This window comes from Castor canadensis, chromosome 8 (genome assembly GCF_047511655.1).
Source record: "Castor canadensis chromosome 8, mCasCan1.hap1v2, whole genome shotgun sequence".
NCBI classification, from domain to species: Eukaryota; Metazoa; Chordata; class Mammalia; order Rodentia; family Castoridae; genus Castor; species Castor canadensis.
Window position 1 is genome coordinate 89,735,347 of NC_133393.1, and position 22,698 is coordinate 89,758,044.

The following is a 22,698-nucleotide window of genomic DNA, read 5'->3' on the forward strand; positions in this document are numbered from 1 at the left end:
CATTGAATTACATGACAAGTCCTTATCAGGCAACATTTACTGTTTTTATTATTATTATTATTTGTTTGTTTGTTTTGTGGTGCTGGGGGTGGAACCCCAGAACTTGTGCATGGTAGATAAACACTCTACCACTAAGCTACATCCCCAACCTTGATCTTTTGATACTTAAAAAGCTTCCTACTTGCCAGGTACTGGTGGCTCACACCTGTAATCCTAGCTATTTGGGAAGCAGAGATCAGGAGGTTTGCAGTTCAAAGCCAGCCCCGTGTAAATACCTTGAAAATATCCAACACAGGGCTGGTATGTAGTTCAGTGGTAGAGTGCTTGCCTAGCATGTGCAAGGCCCTGGTTTGATTCACAGCACCAAAAAGAATAGACCAAAAAAAAAAAAGAAAGAAAATATCTAACACAAAAAAGATCTAGTAGGTTGGTGGAGTGGCTCAAGCCATAGAGTGCCTACTTAGTGAGCCTGAAGCCCCGAGTTCAAACCCCAGTACCACCCCCCACCAAAAAAAAAAAATCAAGTACAATAAAGGTTTGGCGGAGTGGCTAAAGCGGTAAAGCACCTGCCTAGCAAGGGTGAGACCTAGTTCAAACCTCCAGTACTGCCAATAAATAAATAAATAAATAAAAATTCTGTGCTGCCAGATTCTCAGCTCCTAAAAAGAGTTCTATGATGATGGAGAAAAGTTGAGTTGTTCCACACAGATAACTGGAAGAGCACAGTTTTGAGCTGAATTCTTTGGAGGAGGAAGAAAAGAGAAACAGTAGCTGAATTTATGTTTGGGATAGTGGTTAGAAACTAGCATTAAGGACCATGAAAGATCCCTTCAGTCACAAATCTCCACCCAACCCCATCCTTTATATTCATTCCATCAAAGAGCACCAAATCCTCACTTTCTCATATAGCTGATGGAAGGAGTAAGTCTGGAAGAGACACAGAGACAGACTGAAAGCTGGAAGTCATCATAGTACTCATTTCAGAGTTCCCCAAAAGCTCAGTTTTTAAAGAATTCCATAGAAGGCTACACCCTTTTTTCTTAGCAATCCAAGCCATGTGATTTCCATGAAAGTTTTTATTTTTTGCAGTACTGGGGTTTGAACTCAGGGCTTACACCCTGAGCCACTCCACTAGCCCTTTTTTTTGTGATGGGTTTTTTCGAGATAAAGTCTCACGCCCGAACTATTTGCCCGGGTTGGCTTTGAACGCGATCCTCTTAATCTCTGCCTCCTGAGTAGCTAGGATTATAGGTGTGAGCCTCCGGCGCCCGGCAAGTTCTTTTTGTTGTCTAGTCTAATTCTCTCCTCTTGAAATTTAAACTTATGCCTGAGCTCAAAAGATAAAACAGAAAGAGGAAGGCGGGAGCTAGCCTTCTCGATATATCGCAACCAAGCAACTGGTAGTTGAGGAACTCAGAAAAGAAGGCCACCGGCCCCTCCCAAAGGCCTTCACTAGCAGGGCCGCGGCCCAGCCGGTGGCATCACGTGACGGACAGCGCGGCGGGTAAACTACAACTCCCAGCGCGCCGCACAGCCCGCCGGCGTTACGCCCTCTCGCTGATTGGCTGCTGGCGATATTTGAAAGGAGGGGCTGGCGCGGAAAACGAAGGTTACCTCTCCGATCCTTGTGGAGTACTCTAGTTGAAGTAAGTCCTAGACTTCGGAGAAAGTGCGAGTTTGGGGGCTGTAAGACCGGAGGGCCTGTGTTCACGCTGAGGTGAATGGAGTTCCCATCGCTGACTTGGGAGAGAGGCGGGAGCGGCTCTGCGAGGGAGGGTCGGAGTCATTGCGACGTCTAGGTGGGCGCTAGAAGCTCGGTGGAGGCCTCGGCGGTACTGTGGAGGGGTAGTAAGTACCGGACCCCGCCTGGAGGAAGGGAGAGCGGAAGCGTCAGTTTAGAACGGGAGTCCTGCGTCTTGCGTCCTGGCAGGGTTTTTTTCTAGTAGATTTTTTTTTTGGGGGGCGGTACTGGGGTTTGAACTCAGGGCCTCACTCTTCCTAGACAGGCACTCCCCCAGCCCTTTTTTTGCTGGGCATTTTCGAGATAGTGTCTCACTATTTGCCTGGGTTGGCTTCAAACTCTGATCTCTGCCTCCTGTGTAGCGAGGATTACAGGCGTAAGCCACCAGCGCCGGCTGCGGTAGGATTTGTGATGGAATTTTTTGTCTCCCTTCACGGCCCTCAAACCCTTTTCCTTTCCTCCAATTAGCTCTATTACAATTCTTCTCTGCTTTCTGTAATCCATCTTCTTTTTCCTAGCTCTCTGTGCCATGAGGAATTTCAAAGGAGTCAACTTTGGGACTCTGCTAAGCAGCCTGAAGGAAGCTGAAGAGTTGCTGTCTGACTTGAAGGTGTGAGAACTCAGGCTCAGGACACACCTGATTTTCTGAGCTCAGCTGTTTCATTTGTGTTTTGCCGAAGAGACGGTTAAGTAGGGAGCCTCTACTAAGCAACGCTGTTTCTAGTTCCTTTTTCTATCTCTTTCTCTCCATTGCTACCCCCATTTATCTTTGTCTCCTCCTAGGAGTTCCTGTCCAGGTCTCCCGCTGATTTTCCCAGTACCCGATCTGATGCTGAGAGGAGACAAACTTGTGATGCCATCCTGAGAGCTTGCAACCAGCAGTTAACTGCCAAGCTCGATTGCCCTAGGCACCTGGGGAGTCTGCTGGAGCTGGCAGGGCTGGCCTGCGATGGCTACTTGTCGTCCACCTCCCAGCGCCCTCCTCTCTACCTGGAACGCATTCTCTTCATCTTACTGCGGAATGTTGCTGCTCAGGGAAGTCCAGAGGCCATGCTTCGCCTTGCCCAGCCCCTCCATGCCTGCTTGGAGCAGTGCTCTCGCCAAGCTGCCCCCCAGGACTATGAGGCCATTGCTCAGGGTAGCTTTTCTCTGCTTTGGAAGGGAGCAGAAGCACTGTTGGAGCGGCGAGCCGCCTTCTCAGCTCGGCTGAAGGCCTTGAGCTTCCTAGTACTCTTGGAGGATGAAAGTACCCCTTGTGAGGTTCCTCACTTTGCTTCTCTAACAGCCTCTCGAGGAGTAGCTGCCTATCAGCTATTTGATGCCAGCGGGCATGGTCTAGATGAAGCAGATGCTGATTTCCTATTTGACTTGCTCTCCAGGCATGTGATCAGAGTCCTAGTGGGAAAGGGCAGTAGTTCTCTTGGTCCTCTCTCTCCCCAGAGGGCCCTCTGCCTCTTGGAGCTCACCTTGGAACACTGCCGTCGCCTCTGTTGGAGCCGCCTCCACAACAAGGCCACCATCGCAGTGGAAAAAGCTCATGGTTACCTAAGGAACACCAGTCTAGCCCCTAGCCTCCAGCTATGCCAGTTGGGGATTGAGCTGCTGCAGACTGGGGAGGAAAGATCCCAAGCAACGGCCCAGCTTCTGATGAAGGCATCAGCGGTTCTGAACAACAGTATGGAGGTACTGTCAACCCCACTTCGGGCATTGTATGATAGCTGCCAGTTCTTCCTTTCAGGCCTGGAGCGAGGCATCAAGAGGCACTATGGACCTGATGCTGTTCTGAATCTGTTTGCTTTTCTTGGAGGATACTGTTCTCTTCTCCGGAAGCTGCAGGATGATGGTGTGAGTTAAGCACATAGAGGTAGGGTGGGGATGTCATTCTGTGAAATCACTAACAACTTAGAGTCTTTGGCAAGACCTGGATGCCCTTTCTCCTCCTTGGTAAACTGCTCTTTGGACTATGCCTGGAAAGCAGACTAATGTATCCTGAGAGTGCAGTGGTTCCTTCCAGTGTTGTTCGTCCTCTTTCTTGGGCTGTATCAGCCCTCCAGGACTGTGGACAGAGTGAGCCTGGAACTTGCAGTGTCTCTGCCCCTCAAACTAACCCCCTTTTCCTTCTTTCCTTTCTCAGGTCTCTGGGGATTCTACCAAGCAGCAGCAGCCTTTGCTTCAGATGTACTTTCAGGCTCTTCACCTCTACACTGGGATAGTTTATGACTTTGCCCAAGGCTGTCAGGTACCACCTGGGAATCAAGGACTCAATCAGGGCTCCAGAGTCTGGGGTTGCTCCTCGGGAGAACCGTGGGGGTAGGGTGGAGTTAAGGTCATCTTGGACCTTGCATGACTGTTTCTCATTCTCAAGCTCTTCTTGTTTTTTCAGGTAGCTGGTTTGGTTGACCTGGCCCAACTAGTGGAGAGTTGCAGATCTACTGTTGTCTGGATGCTAGAGGCCTTAGAGGGCCTATCAGGCTGTGAGCTGACTGACTACCTGGGGATGACTGGTTAGTGACCTGGGGCTCATGCAGAGCCCCATCACTCCTTAGGCAGGCAAATAGCACTTACTGGATGATTCTGATCACTGTTGGGTGCCTTATGGGTTAAGGAGGCAGTGAAAGATGCTTATATGATATAGAGTCACTCTACTTAACACCAGTAGAGAAGTGACAACTTATAACATATATAACAGCAGGCATTAGTTTTTTTCCTTTGACTTTGAAATTTGATTTAATTTGATTTTGTATTTGTTTCATGAGAATGTTTGTGCAATATGCAATTTTATACCTTTATATTTAAATTTTAAAGAACATTGGCTCAATTTAGCCAGGTGCTGGTGGCTCACGCCTATAATCCTAGCTACTCAGGAGGCAGAGATCAGGAGGATCACAGTTTGAAGCCAGATCGGCAAAATAGTTCATGAGATCCTATCTCAAGAAAATCCATCACAAACCCCAGCACTACAAAAATAAATAAATAAATAAAGGATTTTTTTTTTAAAAGAACATTTATAGCCTAAAGTTTAAAAAGTTGGTAAAATATTCACATGGTTCAAAATTGAAATTGTATAAAAGGTCATATAGTGAAAAGTTCTTCCCCCGCTCCCAATCACTCAAGCTTCTCTCTGCAGAGACAACTAATATCAATTTCTTCTATGTAGAACCAACCTTGCATCATTGGGATAAATCTCACTGTACACAGTATATAATCATTTTTATATTCTGTGGATTCAGCTGGCTAGTTTTGTTTTTGCAGTACTGGCATTTGGACTCAGGGTGTTGCTCTTGCTAGGCAGGTGTTCTACCATTTGGGTTCGCCTTACCAGAATGGAGGGCAGAGGCTGACTTGGAGCCAAAAGGAAAAGCTGCCTTCCCTCATTCCCTGATGTTGACCTTGAATGTTCTTATGAATGTGTTGATCTGGAAGCTGCTGAGCTGACCCCAAGTTAGGCTTCTCTTTACTGCCTCTCCAGCAAGAGATGGCAGTGGGAACCATTCCTGTGGTGAGTTGTCCTTTTTCTCCCCTGCAGCCTCTTACACCAGTAACTTGGCCTACAGCTTCTATAGTCAGAAGCTCTATGCCGAGGCCTGTGCCATCTCCGAGCCAATCTGTCAGCACCTGGGCTTGGCAAAGCCAGGAACTTATCCTGAGGTGCCTTCTGAGAAGGTAGGGAATGATAAGGGCAGGAAGGGAATTATGTAGTGGGGGGCTTGAGTCGTATGAAAGAGCCTGGCTTGGAATAGAGTAGGGGGTTAGAAGCTGCATGTTGGCACCAGTACCTACAGCAGTGTTTCCCAAACTTCACCCGTATTGCTACTTATATTTTTCTTTAGGTTGACTGACTGACTATTTTTAACCTGGTTCTAAGCCAGTGGTTTGAAACCTAACTGAACATTAGAATCACCTGAGTGAATGTTTAAAAAAATTCTAATGCTTGCCTCAAGTTAATTGTATCAACCTCTCTAGCACTGGAGTCCAAGCATCTACATATTTTAAAAATTTCCCCTAAGGTGGTCCTTTGCACAGCCAGAGTGAGAACAATGCCTTAAGCACGAATACCTGTGAAATGATGGGTCAGCTGGACTGGCAAGTGACATGGGTGGTAGAGGGTCTTGGTTTTCATCTGAAGTGAGGTGATACGACAGTGAAGGATTTAAATGGGGTCACTATATTAGATTGGTATTTGAATTACTGTGACATCCCTGTGACAAACAAATCCAAGGGAAAAGAATAGGTAATCAGGTTGTTCTGGCAGCCTATGAAGGGAAAAGGTAGGCTGAAGTGAAGCAGCTATGGAGGGAAAGGAAAATGGGAAGATGTGGTTTGGTGTAAGAAGTCAAGGTTTTTTGTGGGGAGGGGCAGGTAAAGGAGAATGATGAATTCAACTATAATATATTATAAGAACTTTTGTAAATGTCACAGTGTACCCCAGTACAATATTTTTTAAAAAGTCAAAGTTTAATTTGATAAATGACTAGCTGGGAGGGAGAAGAAAGAGGCAAAAGATGGCCTTCCATTTCTGACTTGGGATGAGGTGGTGCCATTTGCTGAGGGAAGAATCACAGGAAGAGGAGCAGGTCCTCAAGGTGTTGATGTGATTGTGGGGGCAAGTGAATGGGAACTCTGAAGTGAAGAACACCAAGAAATTTACTCCTCAGGTGTCTCCTGCCTGGGTGGGGGTGGGGCAGGAGGACCACCTACCAACCCTTGCCCATGTACATATGTCCTCCCACTGTATTGTGCACATTCACTGGCTCCCAGCTCCAGCTTGGTCTGTTTCCCTGTCTGGTCAGTTGAACAGGTGCTTCCGGTTGCATGTAGAGAGTTTAAAGAAACTGGGTAAGCAGGCCCAGGGCTGCAAGATGGTGACCTTATGGCTGGAAGCCCTGCGGTCCTGTAGCCTGGAGCACATGACTGAGCCAGTCACTTTCTGGGTTCGGGTCAAGATGGATGCGGCCAGGGCTGGCAACAAGGAGCTACAGTTGAAGTGAGTTGGTGGGGAGGAGCACAACCATGTTTGGCCTGTTGATAGTGACTTTTTGTACCCATGGTCATGTCCTTTAGTCCTTATGTCTGAGAAAGGCAGTGATTCCTTCATCAGTTACTCACTGAGTGCCTAAATGTATGCCAGCAACTGTGCTAGGTATTGGGGGTAGAGTGGTGACAGGCAGTGTTCTTTTGTGGAGTTTATATTCTCCTCGGGAGATACAAAAACAAGTACATTTCATATATGTTTTGTGAAGACAAGGTGGTTTGTTAAAAGAGGGAGCAATTTTAAGTGGGCATTTTAGGGAAGTCCTTTTTGAAGAAGTGATATATGAGATGAGATCTGAGGATATGAAAGAACCTACCATTTAAAGGTCTTGAGGAAGAGAATTCCTCACAGAGGAAATAGTAAATACAAAGGCTTCAAGGTGAGAACTTGATTGAGAAAGGCAGCATGTTTGAAGGTGGTGGGATGGGGGTGCTGAGGGTAGGGAGCCATAGAGAATAAGGTGAACACTTCAGAGGCCTAGCTACACATGGCCCTACAAGCCATGAATAGGGGTTTGGATGTAATCCCTAGTGGAGCCCACTGCAACTAAAGAGGAGCAATTTGATCTGATTTAGACTTTTAAAGCCACAACTAGAAACCTAGTGAACTGTAAGCCAAAGCTGGGGCTCCCTGTCCCAGGGGCAGAGGCCCCTTGTTCCCACGTTCCACCATGGTGCTGAGTCTGCCCTCTCTCAGGACTCTTCGAGACAGCCTGAGTGGCTGGGACCTGGAGACCCTAGCCTTCCTGCTGAGGGAGGAGCTGCATGCTTACAAGGCGGTGCGAGCTGACACTGGGCAGGAACGCTTCAACATCATCTGTGACCTGCTGGAGCTGAGCCCTGAGGAGACACCAGCTGGAGCTTGGGCTCGAGCTACTTACCTGGTGGAATTGGCTCAGGTGCTCTGCTACCATGACTTTGTCCAGCAGGCTGACTGGTGAGGAGGAATAGCCAGGGAGGCCACTTTGCTTCTTGTCCTAGTCTTTTTGGGGGTCAGTTTCCTACTCCATGTTTCTGAGTGCTCCCTTTATTCTTCAGCCATGGGGGCTCATTTATTTGAGGCCAGCTGTCCTGCAGCAGACCCTGCCCAGGACTCCATGTCTGGTACTTATAGTGGTCCCCACTTAAGTACATCTCTCTCTACAGCTCTGCCCTGGATGCTATCCAGGAAGCCCTCCAGCTTCTGGAGTCTATGAGGCCCAAAGCTCAGGCCCAGAATCGGCTTCTGGATGATAAAGCACAGGCCTTGCTGTGGTTCTACATCTGTACCTTGGAGGCCAAAATACGGGAAGTGAGTGGCACTGAACAGAACTGGATGTAGCAGTCATTTTCCCTGGGCTCCCACTAAACTGGTACCAACCCTGGTTTTTATCTTGATCTCCCCGTCTAGGGTATTGAGCGAGATCAGAGAGCCCAGGCCCCTAGTAACTTGGAGGAATTTGAAGTCAATGACCTCAACTATGAAGATAAACTCCAGGAAGATCGTTTCATATACAGTAACATTGCCTTCAACCTGGCTGCAGATGCAGGTGAGGGCAGTAAACGTAGCATGGCACAGGCATGTCTGGTTTCCTAAGAGCCTCTCCCTGGTGTGGGAGAAGCTGACCTTGTGTTGGGAGGGAGGCTGGCATAAAGGGCAGAGGACGTTATGGAGAAAGCCAAGTGCTCTCCAGAGGGTCCATGCTGAGAGAGTGGTCACTTTCTTCTGACTTACAGCTCAGTCCAAATGCCTGGACCAAGCCCTGGTCCTGTGGAAGGAGGTGCTTACAAAGGGGCCGGTCTCTGCTGTGCGGTCTCTTCAACAGACGGCAGTCTCCCTGCAGATCCTAGTGGCTCTCTATCAGCTGTTGGCAAAGGTAATAGATGGAGGTCCATACAGTTGGGATAAACCAGAAACAGCTCCCTTATCTTTTTTCCTGTGAACCTACCAAGAAGCCATAGAACCCAACAATTAGAAGTGTGGGCTCAGCCAGGCAAGGTGGTACAAGGTGATCCCAGTTACTTAGGAGGCTAAAGCAGGAGGCATGGCCAGTCTCAGCAATGTAGTGAGACCCTGTCTGAAATTAAAATAAAAAAGGGCTTGGGGTTGTAGCTCAGTGGTAGAATACTTGCCTAGAATGCTTGAGGCCCTGGCTCAATTCCCAAAGTACCACAAAAAGAAAGCCAAAAAATGTTGATGTTGCACATAAAGGAAATTTGATACTGTGAGCCTTTAAGTCATATTTCTAGCAGCATAGGAAGGTTGGAAAGCTACATCAGGCCTAGATTTTTTTTTTCTTTTTTTAGTGGGACTGGGGTTTGAATTCAGGGCTTTACATTTACAAAGCAGCATTCTGTCACTTGAGCCACACCTCCAGTCCATTTTGCTTTTGTTTATTTTGGAGATGAGGTCTCGTGAACTGTTTGCCTGGACTGTCCTCAAACTGTGATCCTTGCTGGGTGTCAGTGGCTCACGCTTGTAATCCTCACTATTCAGGAGGCAGACATCAGGAGGTTTGAGGTTTGAAGCCAGCCTGGGCAAATAGTAAATAGTTTGCAAGACCCTATCTCGAAAAAACCCTTCACCAAGAAAGGCTAGAGGAGTGGCTGAGGGTATAGGCTCTGAGTTCAAGCCCTAGTACCAGAAGAAAAAAAAAAAAAAAATCCATGATCCTCCTGATCTCAGTCAGCCTCCCAAGTGATTACATATGTGTGCTGCTGGCACCCAGCCAAGCCCTAGATTTGAGTTTTGGCTTTACCATATACATGTTATGTGGACCAGCAACTTAACTTATGTGAGTCTTAGTTTTTTGTACTATAAAATTGGGATTAGAGTTGCTGTGAAAATTACATGACTTGATGTATGTAAACCTCTTGGCACAGTGCCTGGTGTGTAGTAAGTGCTCAGTCAGTCCTGGTTATTAATAATTGGCATCTAGGCTTTAAAACAGAGGGTCAGGGTGGTTTGCAGGCTTCCTGAGGATGGCTGATGGCTCTCTGCATGTGTAACCATATTCCATAAATGCAGGAGATCAGACCACAGTCAGAGGTCCCAGAGGGCTCAAGATGGAGGGTGGGAATGGAGGCCTGTACAGGAGTGGGGTCAACCTGCTGTTCTTGGTCTGCCAGCCCCTACAGGCTCTGGAGGCCCTCCTGCTTCTGCGGATCGTCTCTGAGAAACTGGAGGATCATGCGAAGTCAGCCAGCTCGTCCTGCCACCTCACTCAGCAACTCCTGAACCTCAGCTGTCCCAGCTATGCCCAGGTGAGTGCCAGCTAGCCAAGCCTGTGGGCTGCAGGTAGCATGTGACTTTTTTTTTTTTTTTTTTTGGTGGTACTGGAGTTTGAACTCAGGGCCTGGTGCTTACTAGGCAGGCACTCTACCACTTGAGCCACACCCCCAGCCTGGCATGTGACTTTTGAGGCCCATCTTCGCTGGGTGCTGGTGGCTCATGCCTGTAATCCTAGGTACAGTTTACAGATTCGGCTCCAGAGGTCTGCCCATCTTGCATTTCCTAGCTGTTTCTGTTGCCCTAGTTGGTGCTTCATCACTCACCTGTGACTGTCACAATGTCTTCCAGTTGGTCGCCTTGTCTCCAGTTTCCTCCTTTTTCCTTTTTTTTTTTTTTCAGTACTAGGGTTTGAACCAGAGTACTGTTTCAAACCCTAGTTTGCTAGGCAGGTGCTCTACCATGGAGCTGTGCCTCCATCTCTTTTCTGCTTTAGTTATTTTTTCGATAGGGTCTTGAGTTTTTGCCTGGGACCAACCTCAGACTGTGATCCTCCCACCTATATAGCCTTCTGCATAGCTGCAATCACAGGTGCACCCATCACACCTGGCTTATTTGTTGACATAGGATCTCACTAACTTTTCCCCCTGGCTGACCTCAAACTGTGATCTTCCAGTAGGTGAGATTATAGACATGAGCTATTGCATGCAGCCTTCACTTTATTTTCTAACTTCCACAAGTAGACAAAGGTCTAATCTTATCTCATTCCCACTTAGAAGATTTCTATGGCTTCTGCATTACCTGAAGGATACTACTTAGAGTCTGTATTACACGTTTTATATTCTGGTTAATGCTTTTTTTGTCTTTAGTATGTTAGTCTCTTCACCCAAAATACATCTCTTCCCTGCCCCCCCCCTTTTTTCTTTTTTCATTCACTAACCTTTTTTTTTTTTTCCCCAGTACTGGGGTTTGAACTCAGGGCCTACACCTTGAGTCACTCTGCCAACCCTTTTTTTGTGAAGGGTTTTTTTCAAGATAGGGTCTCGCAAACTATTTGCCTGGGCTTGCTTCAACTGTGATCCTCCTGATCTCTGCCTCCTGAATAGCTAGGATTACAGGTGTGAGCCACTAGTGTCCGGCTTTTACTAACCTACTTTCTTTCCATGCTTTTGCTCAATGGTTGCCTTCTTAGTAAAGCCTTTTATATATCTGCTTCTTCAAGGGTGGTATCAACCACTTTGCTGGGTAGCAGGAAACCCATGGATAGCACTCAAAGCATTGTTTCGTGATTACATACATATGCTTATGTTCCTGCTCCTTGCAACCTATTAGATGGAAGGTTCTGCTTGCTCTTTAGCCAGCTTTGTCCTCCTACCATGGTAGCTAACTGAAAGTGTTAAAAAAACATTCTTTTGTTTTTTTGTGGTACTAGGGTTTGAACTTAGGGCCTCATACCTACTAGTCAGGTACTATACCACTTGAGCCGTCCCACCAGTCCTTTTTTATGTTGAGCATTTTCTAGATAGGGTCTTGTGAACTATTTGCATAGGCTGACTTCAAACCGCAGTCCTCCTGATCTCTGTCTTCCAAGTAGCTGGGATTACAGGCTCGAGCCAGTGACCGTCGGCTTAAATGAACATTCTAATGGTGTGTCTGACTGTCTTTCCTAACCAGGGTGCTCACACATCTTCTGCCTGCTTTCTTAGATATACCTGGAAGAGGCAAAATCAAGCCTGAAGCGTCTTGATCAGACTACTGACATGTACTTGCTCCTTTCCCTGACCTGTGATCTACTTGAAAGTCAGCTCTACTGGACTCACCAAAAGGTATTTCTCACCTTTTTATTATTATTATTATTATGTTTTTGTAGTTCTGGCAATAAAAGCCATGGTCTCACACATGTTAACCACAGCCTTATTTCTCACTTTCTTAATTCTCAGAAGTCCTGGCTATTCGAAAGATTTTAGGATTTTCAGCGTATTTGTCTGGATTCTGAGATTTCCCTGGAATGAGGCAGAATGTACCCAACCCTCAGAAGCAGAAAAGGCCCTCATCATTCCTCCGCTAGTAGAGATATTATCCTTTTCATTCTTTTCCAGTTTCCTTAGGGACAATGGGATTGAGAAACTGGAGAGACAGCCAAGCATGGTAGTACACACCTGTAATCCCAGCACCCAGGAGGCTTAGATAGGAGGATCTCGAGTTTGAGAACCAGTTGTGCCACATAATGATACCCTGCATCAATAAAAAGAAACTGGAGTCAGGTGCTAGTGGCTTATGCTTGTAATCGTAGCTACTTGGGAGGCTGAGAGCAGGAGGATTGAAGTTCAAGTTCAAGCAGGCAAATAGTTTGTGAGATCCAATATCCAAAGTAACCACAGCAAAATGAACTGGAGATGTGGCTCAAGCTATAGAGCACCTGCTTCACAAGCTAGAAGCCCTGAGTTCAAACCCTAGTTCCACCAAAACAAGAAACTGGAGAGACAATAGTTTGGTTCTGGGAAGGCACAGGAGCTGTAGACTAGAAATCTAGTGGGATACAAAAGACCTGAGGTTTCTCCAGCTCCAGACTAGCTATGTGTCTTAGCCAAGTCTTTGTCCCTGTCATGCTCTAGTTTACAGTCTATAGTTATTGTTGTTTCCATTCTTAAAAGCAGTGGATTGGATCACATATCCTCAGGGACATCCAGTTTTGAGATGTTTATCTGACTGCTCTTTTGTTCCTTTGTCTTAGGTGGCTGAGGGTGTCTCTCTATTGCTGTCTGTCCTTCGGAATCCTGCCCTCCAGAAGTCATCCAAGGCTTGGTACTTGCTGCGTGTCCAGGCTCTGCAACTGCTGGCTTCCTACCTTAGCCTCTCATCGAATAGCCTCTCAGATGCCCTGCGGGAGCAGCTCTGGGCCCAAGGTAAAAGAGGAGGACAGATAGCCCTTCTTAAATGATGGGTATGGTTTGTCGGCAGCCAGCCCTTCTCAGCCCTCCTCCCCTCTGCTATCCAGTTGTGTGAAGCAGCTTACCTAGGACCTGCACAGAATAGGTCTGTGGTAGCAAATGAATTTCACTTCATCTGCTACCTCTACTCCATTTACTGGTGAATGCTTGGAATACTACCCTGAAAGGAATTCTGATTCCATGTGACCTCAGAGGGAGACAATTCTGTGATTGACTAGCTGTCTGTCTGCCTTAAGTGTCCAAGGAAAAGAATGGCAGCATGCTTTGCATTTGCTATCTTAGTAGTTGAGTGCTGGCTGCATCATCTTCCTTTCTCTGCCCCACCTACAACAGGCTGGCAGACACCTGAGACGGCACTCCTAGATGCCCACAAGCTCCTTCGAAGCATCATCCTCCTGCTGATGGGCAGTGATGTACTCTCAATTCAAAAAGCAACCGTGGAGACATCGTTTCTGGACTATAGTGAGTTTGAGGAGAAGAGCAGGGCCCTGTGGGAGTGGATGGGCTAGATGGTGGGGCTGGCAGTTTTCTCTCTAGAAGATGTGGACTGTGACTTAGTGATGAGGTGTTGTCTATCCTTTGCTATAGGTGAAAATCTCGTACAGAAATGGCAAGTTCTTAAAGAGGTGCTGAGCTGCTCAGAGAAGCTGGTCTGCCGCCTAGGCCAACTGGGGAGCGTGAGTGAAGCCAAGGCATTTTGCTTGGAGGCCCTGAAATTTACAACCAAGCTGCAAATACCATGCCAGTGAGTGCAGGCTGGATAGGATACCAATTCTGGCCATGAGTGCTATGCACTCCTGACTATGGGTTTCCCATCTATTCCAGGTTGTCTAGAGGGGTTGGTGGAAGAAGGCATTCTATAACTAAGTGGGAAATGCTGAGTTAACCTCAAAGCTAGATGCTTTTTTTTTTCTTGGTTGGTACTGGGGTTTGAACTCAGGGCTTTATGCTTGCTAGGTAGGCACTCTACCACTTGAGCCACTATGCCAGCTCTTTTTTTGTGTTGGGTATTTTCAAGATAGGGTCTCATGAACTATTTGCCCAGAGTTGGCTTTGGACCACGATCCTCCTGATCTCTGCTTCCTGAGTAGCTAGGATTACAGGTGTGAGCCACCGGTGCCTAGCATAGATGCTTTTATTTACTATGAACTCTTCATCTCCTTCAGTATGCTAATTTGGTAAATCTCCAAGTGTACTGCCTTTCCCTAAGTTTATTTATTTATTTATTTTGAAAGAAAGCAGTTAGGAAATTCTGCACAAAGATGAGCTGAGATCTGAGAGGAGTATGGAGGATTTTCCTCATAGAGTCTATAAGTCAGCTTTACAGAATAAAGATGTCTTGGCTTTGCTTAGGAAAGGGGCAAGGAATGACTCCAGAAAAAAAAAAGTATTCCACTGACTTGTTCTCATTTCCTCCCAATAAGGTGTGCCGTCTTCCTTGTACTAAAGGGTGAGCTGGAACTGGCCCGCAGTGACATCGACCTCTGTCATTCAGACCTACAGCAAGTTCTGTTCCTGCTGGAATCTTGCACAGGTGAGCAGCTGTGTCCCCCGCTTAAGGGTAGTGGGGAGAGTGACACACACACTACATGTCCCCATATGTAAAGGTTTGGTTCCTTTCTAAATCAGAGACTGGCTTCTGGTCCTGAGCAGCACCCCTTTGATATCAGACCACTGGTATCCCTTCTCCAGAGAGCCTGCCCAGGCTGGTGGAGTAGCTCAAGTGGAAGAGTGCCTACCTTGCAAGTGTGAGGCCCTGAGTTCAAACACCAGTATGGCAAAAAATAAATAAATACATAAAGCAAGACAGAGAGCCTACCCAGGACCAACCCTGCTTCGGTCTAGTTTTCAGTGCTGCCCAGTACATTTTGGCTTTTAAAATTTAAAATCAATTTAAATAAAATTTAAAATTCAGGTCCACAGTCATACTTATCACATTTCATAAACTCAGTGGCCACATGAGGCTAGTGGCCACTGTTCTACTGTCCTGGATAGCACAAATGCAGTGTCCTCAGGAGGGCTAGTAGTAAAACATTATATTGATGGCATATTTCTTATCATTTTTACCATGGTATTTCATTTACCACCACCCCCCCCCCAAAAAAAAAAAAAAGAAAGAAAGAAAAGCATACTTATATAGCCAGGTAGGAACAAACATTTTTTTCATTTGTAAAAAAAGAAATTCAGTGTTTTGGGCCAGGATCACAGGGCTAGTCAGGAGCAGGAGGCAGGATTAAGGTATGGCTCCCAGTGCCAGCATGCTCTTCTGAGCCATATAGTCCTCTAAGCTGCAGGTCTGGGGACTCTGGACTATTGATCTATTGTAAGACGGGAAGAAAACATGAGGGATGTTCTCTAAAAAAATTCTGCACGATATTACTGTATGTTGCAGAGTAATATATAAGAGAAATTTACAAGTAAATAACACGAATGCTAGAGATTTGGATCCTGACATAGCTTAGAAAGTACTTGATACCATTTCTCACAGTTTTGTAACTTCCGTTTCACTTTCTCCCTAGAGTTTAGTGGGGTGGCCCAGCATCCAGATTCTGTGAAGAAGGTCCACCTGCAGAAGGGGAAGCAGCAGGCCCGTGCCCCCTGTCCCCCAAAGCTCTCAGAGGAGGAGCCCTTCCTAAGAGGCCCTGATCTGGAGCTGGTGGCCACTGTGGCCAAGGAGCCTGGCCCCATTGCACCTTCCACAAACTCCTCCCCAGTCCTGAAAACCAAGCCCCTGCCCAGCCCTGGCTTCCTGACCCATTCACCCACCTGTGCCTGCTCACTGTGTGCCAGCCCAGTCCTCTCAGCAGTATGTTTGCGCTGGGTGTTGGTCACTGCAGGAGTGAGGCTGGCCATGGGCCATCAGGCCCAAGGTCTGGAGCTGTTGCAGATTGTGCTGAAGGGTTGCCCTGCGGCTACCAGGCGCCTCACCCAAGCTCTCCAAGCTTCCCTGAAGCACAAAGCACCTCCCTCCTCTGTCCCAAGCCTATTGGATGAGATCTTGGCTCAGGCATACACACAGCTGGCACTGGAAGGCTTGAGCCAGCCATCAAACAAGAGCCTAGGGAAGGTCCTGGAGTCAGCGCTGAAATTTGTAGCAGCACGGATACACCACCTGGAGCTCTGGCAAGCCAACCTGCTCTTGATTCAGGCCCTTGCCAAACTGGCTAGCCTCAAATGCTGCACTACCCAACTTTTTGCAGTCACCTGGGGCTGGTACCCATCATTAATAAAAAGCCCCCCAGGCTCAGAGCCCTCTAAGACTCGGAACCAAAAGCGTTCTGGACGAGGGAACCAGCCGGTAGCCTCTGCTCCCTCAGCCCTCCATATTACCTCTCAAAAAGGTCCAGAAGGTGGAGGGCCACCCTGTACACCTAAGCCCTCAGGCCGGGTCAGGCCAGCTGGTCCTCGTGTCCCCTTCACTGTGTTTGAAGATGTCTGCCCTACAAAGAGCAAGCCTGCAGTTCCTCAGGCCCCCAGGGTGCGTCAGAGAATCCAGACACGCCTCAAGGTAAGGTGGGACTGTGGCAGGTGGTTTGGGTGTTGGGGGTGGGGGGGCGTTGTTTCTTGAGCAGAACATTCTGCAGAGCAGTATCCCTGTGGAATACCTCCCCAAGGCCTAGTGGAACCTAGCTACAGGATCCCTACATCTTCCTTAACTATGGTTCCTTTCCCTTCTCTTCCTTTATCTTCTGTTCCTTCCTCTCTCTCAAGTGTAATATGGTAAATTCTAAGTCTTCCACCAAGGCCTCACTGATGTTGCCTACACATCGCCACCTGCTGTCAGAAAGTGTTAATCAGTTCCTTGGCCTTCCCCTCTGATCCCAGGTGAACTTCAGTGATGACAGTGACTTAGAAGACTCTGTCTCATTTGAACCACCGCTTGTAGAGGAACCTAGGAGACGGGGCACTGCTTCCCGGGGTCGAGGAAAGGCTAGGAATGGCCCAAGTTTGAAGACAGATACAGTGGCTGCTCTAGATAATGCACCTGGACATCATAGCCTGAGTGGTAGAAGCCGGAGGGCCAAGAAGGTGGTAGTAAGACATTGTGAAGAGCAGGGCCAGCCCAGACTGGGTCCTGAGATCATGAGGACCATCCCTGAGGAGAACTTCACTGACAACCAGATGGAAATGAGCTTTGAGACCCTCAGGGGTTCTGACGGAGAAGAATCAGCCTCAGGTATGTTGGCAAGGGCAAGACATAAAAGGTGTGTATTTGGACGGGGCAGTTCCTGGAGCAAAAGCTAAAGAACTAACTGTTTCCAAGGGAGTCCAGGAAGAAAGCTCTTTCATGGATTATAGAACGAAGTGGGGCAGGAGGAGGGAACTCCCTGAAAAAGTCATGCTGTCTCCCCAGGTGGGAAGGCACCAGCTCCAGGTCCTGATCCATCCATAGGAGAATGTGAGATGTTGAGACGAGATTCCAGCAAGGTGGAGCTGCCTATCCTGAGCCCAGGCAAGGGAAGCAACAGTCCTTGGCTCCAGACCTCCTTGGCTCCTGTAGCCATTGGTGAGTGTGCTGACCACTGAGGTTCGGTCACTTGGAGAGGAGTGAGCCTCTAGGTCTCTTGATCCTTTCGTCCTTCCAGCTTGTCTATGATTCTGGCTTTGGGTCCCCACCTGGATCCATTAGTCTCTGAACCTGGTTGAATCATAGCACTCTAGCCAAGGGATTTAACCTCTGAGCTTCTGTTTCTACAGTTTCACTATAAAATGGGGTTTGGGGAGGATGAGTGGGGAAATGCCTGTTAGGTGCAAAGCACCTGACTTGCATACTGTCTTCATAAATGGTAGCTGCTCTTTTCCATGTGGGAGATGAGATAGTGACTCCTTGGAAGCTCTGTTAACAAGGAAATGGGTTCATTTTTAGTCAATGTCCTGACCTTCCTCTAGGCCGTTCTACCCTGAATTCCATCTGTGAGTCACTGAGCGTTGCTTTTCGTGGGATCAGCCACTGCCCTCCTAGTGGGCTCTATGCCCACCTCTGCCGCCTCCTGGCCTTGTGCCTGGGCCATCAAGATCCCTATGCCACTGCCTTCCTTGTTTCTGAGTCTGTCTCCATCACTTGTCGTCACCAACTGCTCACTCACCTCCATCGACAACTCAGGTGAGAGCTCACCATCACTGGGGCTCATGCTGGACAAACTTCAGGGAAGGCCTAGACGTTGAAGAGTGGGGGAGACTCACCCCTATTTGTGTTGTCTGCAGCAAGGCCCAGAAGCACCAAGGATCACTCGAACTGGCAGAGCAGCTGCAGGGGCTGAGCCTCCAGGAGAGGCCTGGAGATGTCCCTTTTGCCCGCATCCAGCACCTCTTTTCCTTCAGGACTTCGGGGTCTGGCCACTTCCCTCAGCCCGAGAAGGAGAGTTTCCAGGAGCTCCTGGCTCTCATCCCCAGTGGTATGGTGGCAGGCTCTGGCTGCTCCTCTGTCTTATGCATCTTCATGCTGAGGAGTTGGGTGGAAGGGCTTAAGGAACTGGTCAGTTTACCAAGATTTGTGCTCCTATGTCTGCTTTTTTTGTTGTTGGGTTTTTTGTTTTGTTTTATTTTACATAGAGTCTTGCTGTATAGCCCAGGCTGCCCTTGAACTCAAGATCCTCTTTCCTCCGCTTCCCATGTGCTGGGATTATAGATATGCACCACCATGCCTAGTTGTCATACCTTTCATCCATTAGCCATTTGTTTTGCTCAACAGATGAATCAGGAAGTCTTTTTCTTTCTTTTTTAACTTGAACTTTGAAATTAAATTATCAGCAAATTCAGTGTCTTTCTTCAGATGTGAGTTCACATGTCTGGGGTCTTCCTTCATTAAAATGAAACATGTCCACTGTTGATTCAAGTGCCTCACAGTGTGCAGGGCCTTTGTTAGTTGCTGTGAGAGACACAAAAAAGTACCAGCCACCTGCCCAGGCATGGTGGTGCATACCTTTACTCCCAGCTACTTGGGAGGCAAGGTAGGATGATTGTGGTCTGAGACCAGTTCAAGGAAAGTTAACTCAAAACCATATCTAAAAAACAAAGTAGGACTGGAGGTGTGACTCAGCAGTAATGCACCTGCTTTCCTGCTTTGAAAGCACAAAGCCCTGAGTTCAAACCCCAGTTCCACCAAAAAAAAAAAAAAAAGGATGGTGGTTGGGGGACATGACTCAAATGGTAGAGCCCTTGAGTGCAGACCCTGAGTTCAATTCCCAATACTGGGAAAAAAAAAAAAAATCCAAAGAATAAAGTACCTGCTGTCTGTTCCCTGGGAGTAGTTGTCAGGACCAGAGAGAACATCTTGATCTCCAGTGATCTGGGAAATGATGGGTAGGAGACTGCATGCAAAAGATAGGAATGGGAATGTATCCTTACAGTTGACATAATTCTGGATGTATCCTGTTTGTGTGTCAGGGGTGACTGTCTGTGTGTTGGCCCTGGTCACCCTCCAGCCTGGAACCGTGGGCAACACCCTCCTGCTGACCCGCATGGAAAAGGACAATCCCCCAGTCACTGTGCAGATCCCCACTGCCCAAAATAAGGTAGGGCTTCTGGACCAAGGGCCAACATTGGACCTAGGTGGCCTTCTGGGTGTTCATATCCTATGGCTGAGAGATGGTAATCACTGGGTAGGCCAAGATCTCACACCCCTTCTCCCACAGTTCACACTGAGTTTGGCCCTGAGAGAGTTTGATGCTATTCAGAAGGATCAGAAAGAGAACAGCAGTTGTACTGACAAACGAGCATGGTGGACGGGGCGGCTGGCGCTAGACCACAGGATGGAGGTATGTGCTACCAGGGTTAGCATACTCAGGCCTGCCCCAGGAATGATCCAGGGAAAGTCAATGTCTTCCCCAGAAGAGGTCCAAGTCATTGCTGAGTTACTTCAAGTCCTTTCTAGAAGTGTAGGTCTCAATAAAAACTTGTGTCACCTGGGGAGGACTTTAAACAAGAGCCCAAGCTAGTCATGGTGGCTTACACCTGTAATCCCAGCTACTGGGGATGATCAGGAGAATCACAGTTCAAGGCCAGCTCCAGCAAAGAAAAAAAAATTAGAAGAAAAAGGATTTAAGCACAAGTATTAGCTTCCTGCCTTTATCTTTCATTGCTTACTTATTCGTATTTGTTACAGCATAGTACCATATTACTAATTAATAGTCTTTACTCTCCAAGAGTCTCAGGAAATGAAAGTACATTCTAGACTTTTGCCTTTTATGACTGGTAGAAAGGTATGTAAGCCACATACACATTGGAAAACCCCTTTCCTCATCTCCAAAATGTTGGCAGCTGTGGAGAAAGAAACCAGCTTCCTCTCTAGCTGATGGCTCTGTCTCCACTCCCAGGATCTCATCACTTCCCTAGAAAAGCATGTATTAGGCTGCTGGCGAGGGCTGCTGCTGCCATCCAGTGAGGGGCCTGGCCCTGCCCAGGAGGCCTCCCGCCTACAAGAGTTGCTGCAGGAATGTGGCTGGGAATATGCTGACCCCACTGTGCTGAAAGTGAGTTTGGAAAGCAGGGAGGGAAAGCTGCTGGATTTGGCTCCTTCTCATGAGTTACAGTGAGTGGACATGGGAGTTATGGTGCCTGCTAACTACTGATCTCCCCTGCAGGTTATGCTCAGTGCTGCCAATACCCTCACCAGCCAGGACATTCGGGCTCTGGCCTATGGGCTGTGCCCAGCTCAGCCAGAGCGAGCCCAAGACCTCTTGAATGAAGCAGTATTACGTGTACAGGGCCAGACAGCCCCAAGCAATAGGCACCTTGTCTTAGTGCTAGACAAGGTAAGGAGCCAGAGCAGAGGGGCAGTGTTCTGTGGGTAATGAGCACCAGCTTACCCCCAGGCTCCTTCACACACCCACATATACCTGGCTGGGATTGGTAACCTTGAAGTACTTTTTGCCCAGGACTTGCAGAAGCTGCCATGGGAAAGCATGCCCAGCCTCCGAGCACTGTCTGTCACCCGGCTGCCCTCTTTCCACTTCCTACTCAGCTACTCCATCACCAAAGAGGTGGGGTTTGGTGGGTGGGGTCTGGGGATGAGTGACAATTGGGGGAGATTTGAAGAAAGAGGGGCAGAGAGCCCTGGAAAGATAGGGCAGGGTCTCAACAATGGGTCAGATGTGGAAAGGGGCTTGGAGTTTGCTGGAGGTTGGGCCTTCCGGAGAGACCAGTGTCCTAACCACCTTTGTCTCCCCCTCAGGTGGGAGCCTCATCAGTGCTGAGCCAAGGGGTGGATCCACGAAATACCTTCTATGTCCTGAATCCTCACAATAACCTATCAAGCACAGAGCAGCAATTTCGAGCCAATTTTAGCAGGTCAGGGGGTGAGGGCATAAAGGGGAGTAGGAAGGGAAGAGACAATGTACCTTTTCTCCAGAATCAATTGTTGCAGCCCACCTTCTGTCTACTGTTCCTCTGCCCTCTTTGCCACATGATCCCTTCCATGCACTTACCTACCTCTTCTTACTCCTGCCCTTTTCTCTGCAGCGAAGCTGGCTGGAGAGGGGTGGTTGGGGAGGTGCCAAGTCCCAAACAGGTGCAGGCGGCCCTGACAGAGCATGACTTATATATGTGAGTGCTTAGGGCAGGGAGGTGGGAAAAGAGGCAGTCCCAAGGATGGCATCATTATGGGTTGGTTTGGCATTTTAGAGCCTCTGGAAACATAGGCAGAGGCCTGGTACAGCTAGGCCAACACTTATCTCACTTCCTTCTGCCTTAGCTATGCAGGGCATGGGGCTGGTGCCCGCTTCCTAGATGGACAGGCTGTCCTGCGGCTGAGCTGCCGGGCCGTGGCCCTGCTGTTTGGCTGTAGCAGTGCAGCCCTGGCTGTGCATGGAAACCTGGAGGGAGCTGGCATAGTGCTCAAGTACATCATGGCTGGCTGGTGAGGCTCAAGGGGTGAGACCTGTCCTAGGGCATTAAGACTCCTGACCCCACCCCGAGTTCTTTCCCAGGTCTGAACCCTGAATCTCTCCTGTCATACCCCACTTTCCTTCTATCCTAGTTCTCTGACATGCCTGGGCCTTTCACCCTTAGCTGCCTTCTGTCTTCCCTTCTAAAACTGGGCCAAGGGAACTCATTCAATCTTCTCACCCCACCCCAATCATGTTTTTTTCAGTGTATTCAGTTATAGAGCCCTTACTTTGTATTTCTTCCTTCTCTTCTCCCAGCCCCTTGTTTCTGGGTAACCTCTGGGATGTGACTGACCGTGACATTGACCGATACACAGAGGCTCTACTGCAAGGCTGGCTTGGAGCAGGACCAGGGGCCCCCCTTCTCTACTATGTCAGTCAGGCCCGCCAGGCTCCCCGACTCAAGTTTCTTATTGGAGCTGCACCTGTAGCCTATGGCTTGCCTGTATCCTTGCGGTAGCACCTTGGAACTATTTTATTGCTGGTAGAAGCCATGTGACTATTCTGCCTCCAAACTTATATCTAACTTAATATTTAGGAAAATATTTTAAAGTGATTTCCCCCCATTGTTTTGTATAAAACATTTTCTTTCAATTTAATTTTAATATAATAAAGATGTATCACTTAAACCTTGTTTTGTGTAGTTTATCTGAGAACATCTAAAAGACAAGACAGCTGCCCCCCTCCTAGTGTGTGGTATTGTAAGCAGATGGGAAAAGCTTACAGGAGTTCAAGTTTTGAGAGCCTGGAGAAGAGAGGCAAAGCCATTAAACAAAGCTGGGCATGGGTGGACTTCAGCCACAGAGTTGAAGGACAGAAGACTATCAATCAAAATGCTTCAGGTGGAGCTAGGTCCAGGGAAGAGCAGTGATTGACTGTTGA

The 22,698-nt window shown here is 48.0% G+C and overlaps 1 protein-coding gene across 4 annotated transcripts; it reads left to right on the forward strand.

Moving 5' to 3' along the window:
• The first annotated feature begins 1,553 nt into the window (after positions 1–1,553).
• On the forward strand, positions 1,554–22,445 carry Espl1 (extra spindle pole bodies like 1, separase). Of its 4 annotated transcripts, none has more exons than XM_020160216.2 (31): positions 1,554–1,646; positions 2,260–2,351; positions 2,525–3,586; positions 3,876–3,980; positions 4,125–4,245; positions 5,268–5,404; positions 6,532–6,725; positions 7,470–7,709; positions 7,919–8,063; positions 8,163–8,301; positions 8,489–8,628; positions 9,881–10,015; positions 11,687–11,806; positions 12,715–12,886; positions 13,265–13,393; positions 13,520–13,676; positions 14,356–14,465; positions 15,451–16,439; positions 16,757–17,108; positions 17,286–17,438; positions 17,822–18,035; positions 18,137–18,327; positions 19,319–19,446; positions 19,567–19,689; positions 20,248–20,403; positions 20,515–20,685; positions 20,809–20,913; positions 21,105–21,220; positions 21,392–21,475; positions 21,624–21,788; positions 22,075–22,445. In XM_020160216.2, the coding sequence occupies exons 2-31, from the start codon at positions 2,271–2,273 to the stop codon at positions 22,274–22,276; spliced, it is 6,336 nt and encodes a 2,111-aa protein (XP_020015805.1). In that variant the 5' UTR covers positions 1,554–1,646; positions 2,260–2,270; the 3' UTR covers positions 22,277–22,445. The 4 variants fall into 4 exon arrangements, with proteins under 4 accessions (XP_020015805.1, XP_073939585.1, XP_073939584.1 ...); XM_074083484.1 differs by having other exon boundaries at positions 17,325–17,438; XM_074083483.1 differs by having other exon boundaries at positions 1,619–1,717.
• Positions 22,446–22,698: the final 253 nt, after the last annotated feature.

Bases quoted from the DNA above. Each gene is read 5' to 3' on its own strand.
- Espl1 (XM_020160216.2), top strand. From the start codon at position 2,271: ATGAGGAATTTCAAAGGAGTCAACTTTGGGACTCTGCTAAGCAGCCTG. The intron at 3,587-3,875 runs GTGAGTTAAGCA...TTCCTTTCTCAG, and splicing joins GGAAGCTGCAGGATGATGGT to GTCTCTGGGGATTCTACCAA. The intron at 20,404-20,514 runs GTGAGTTTGGAA...TCTCCCCTGCAG, and splicing joins CTGACCCCACTGTGCTGAAA to GTTATGCTCAGTGCTGCCAA.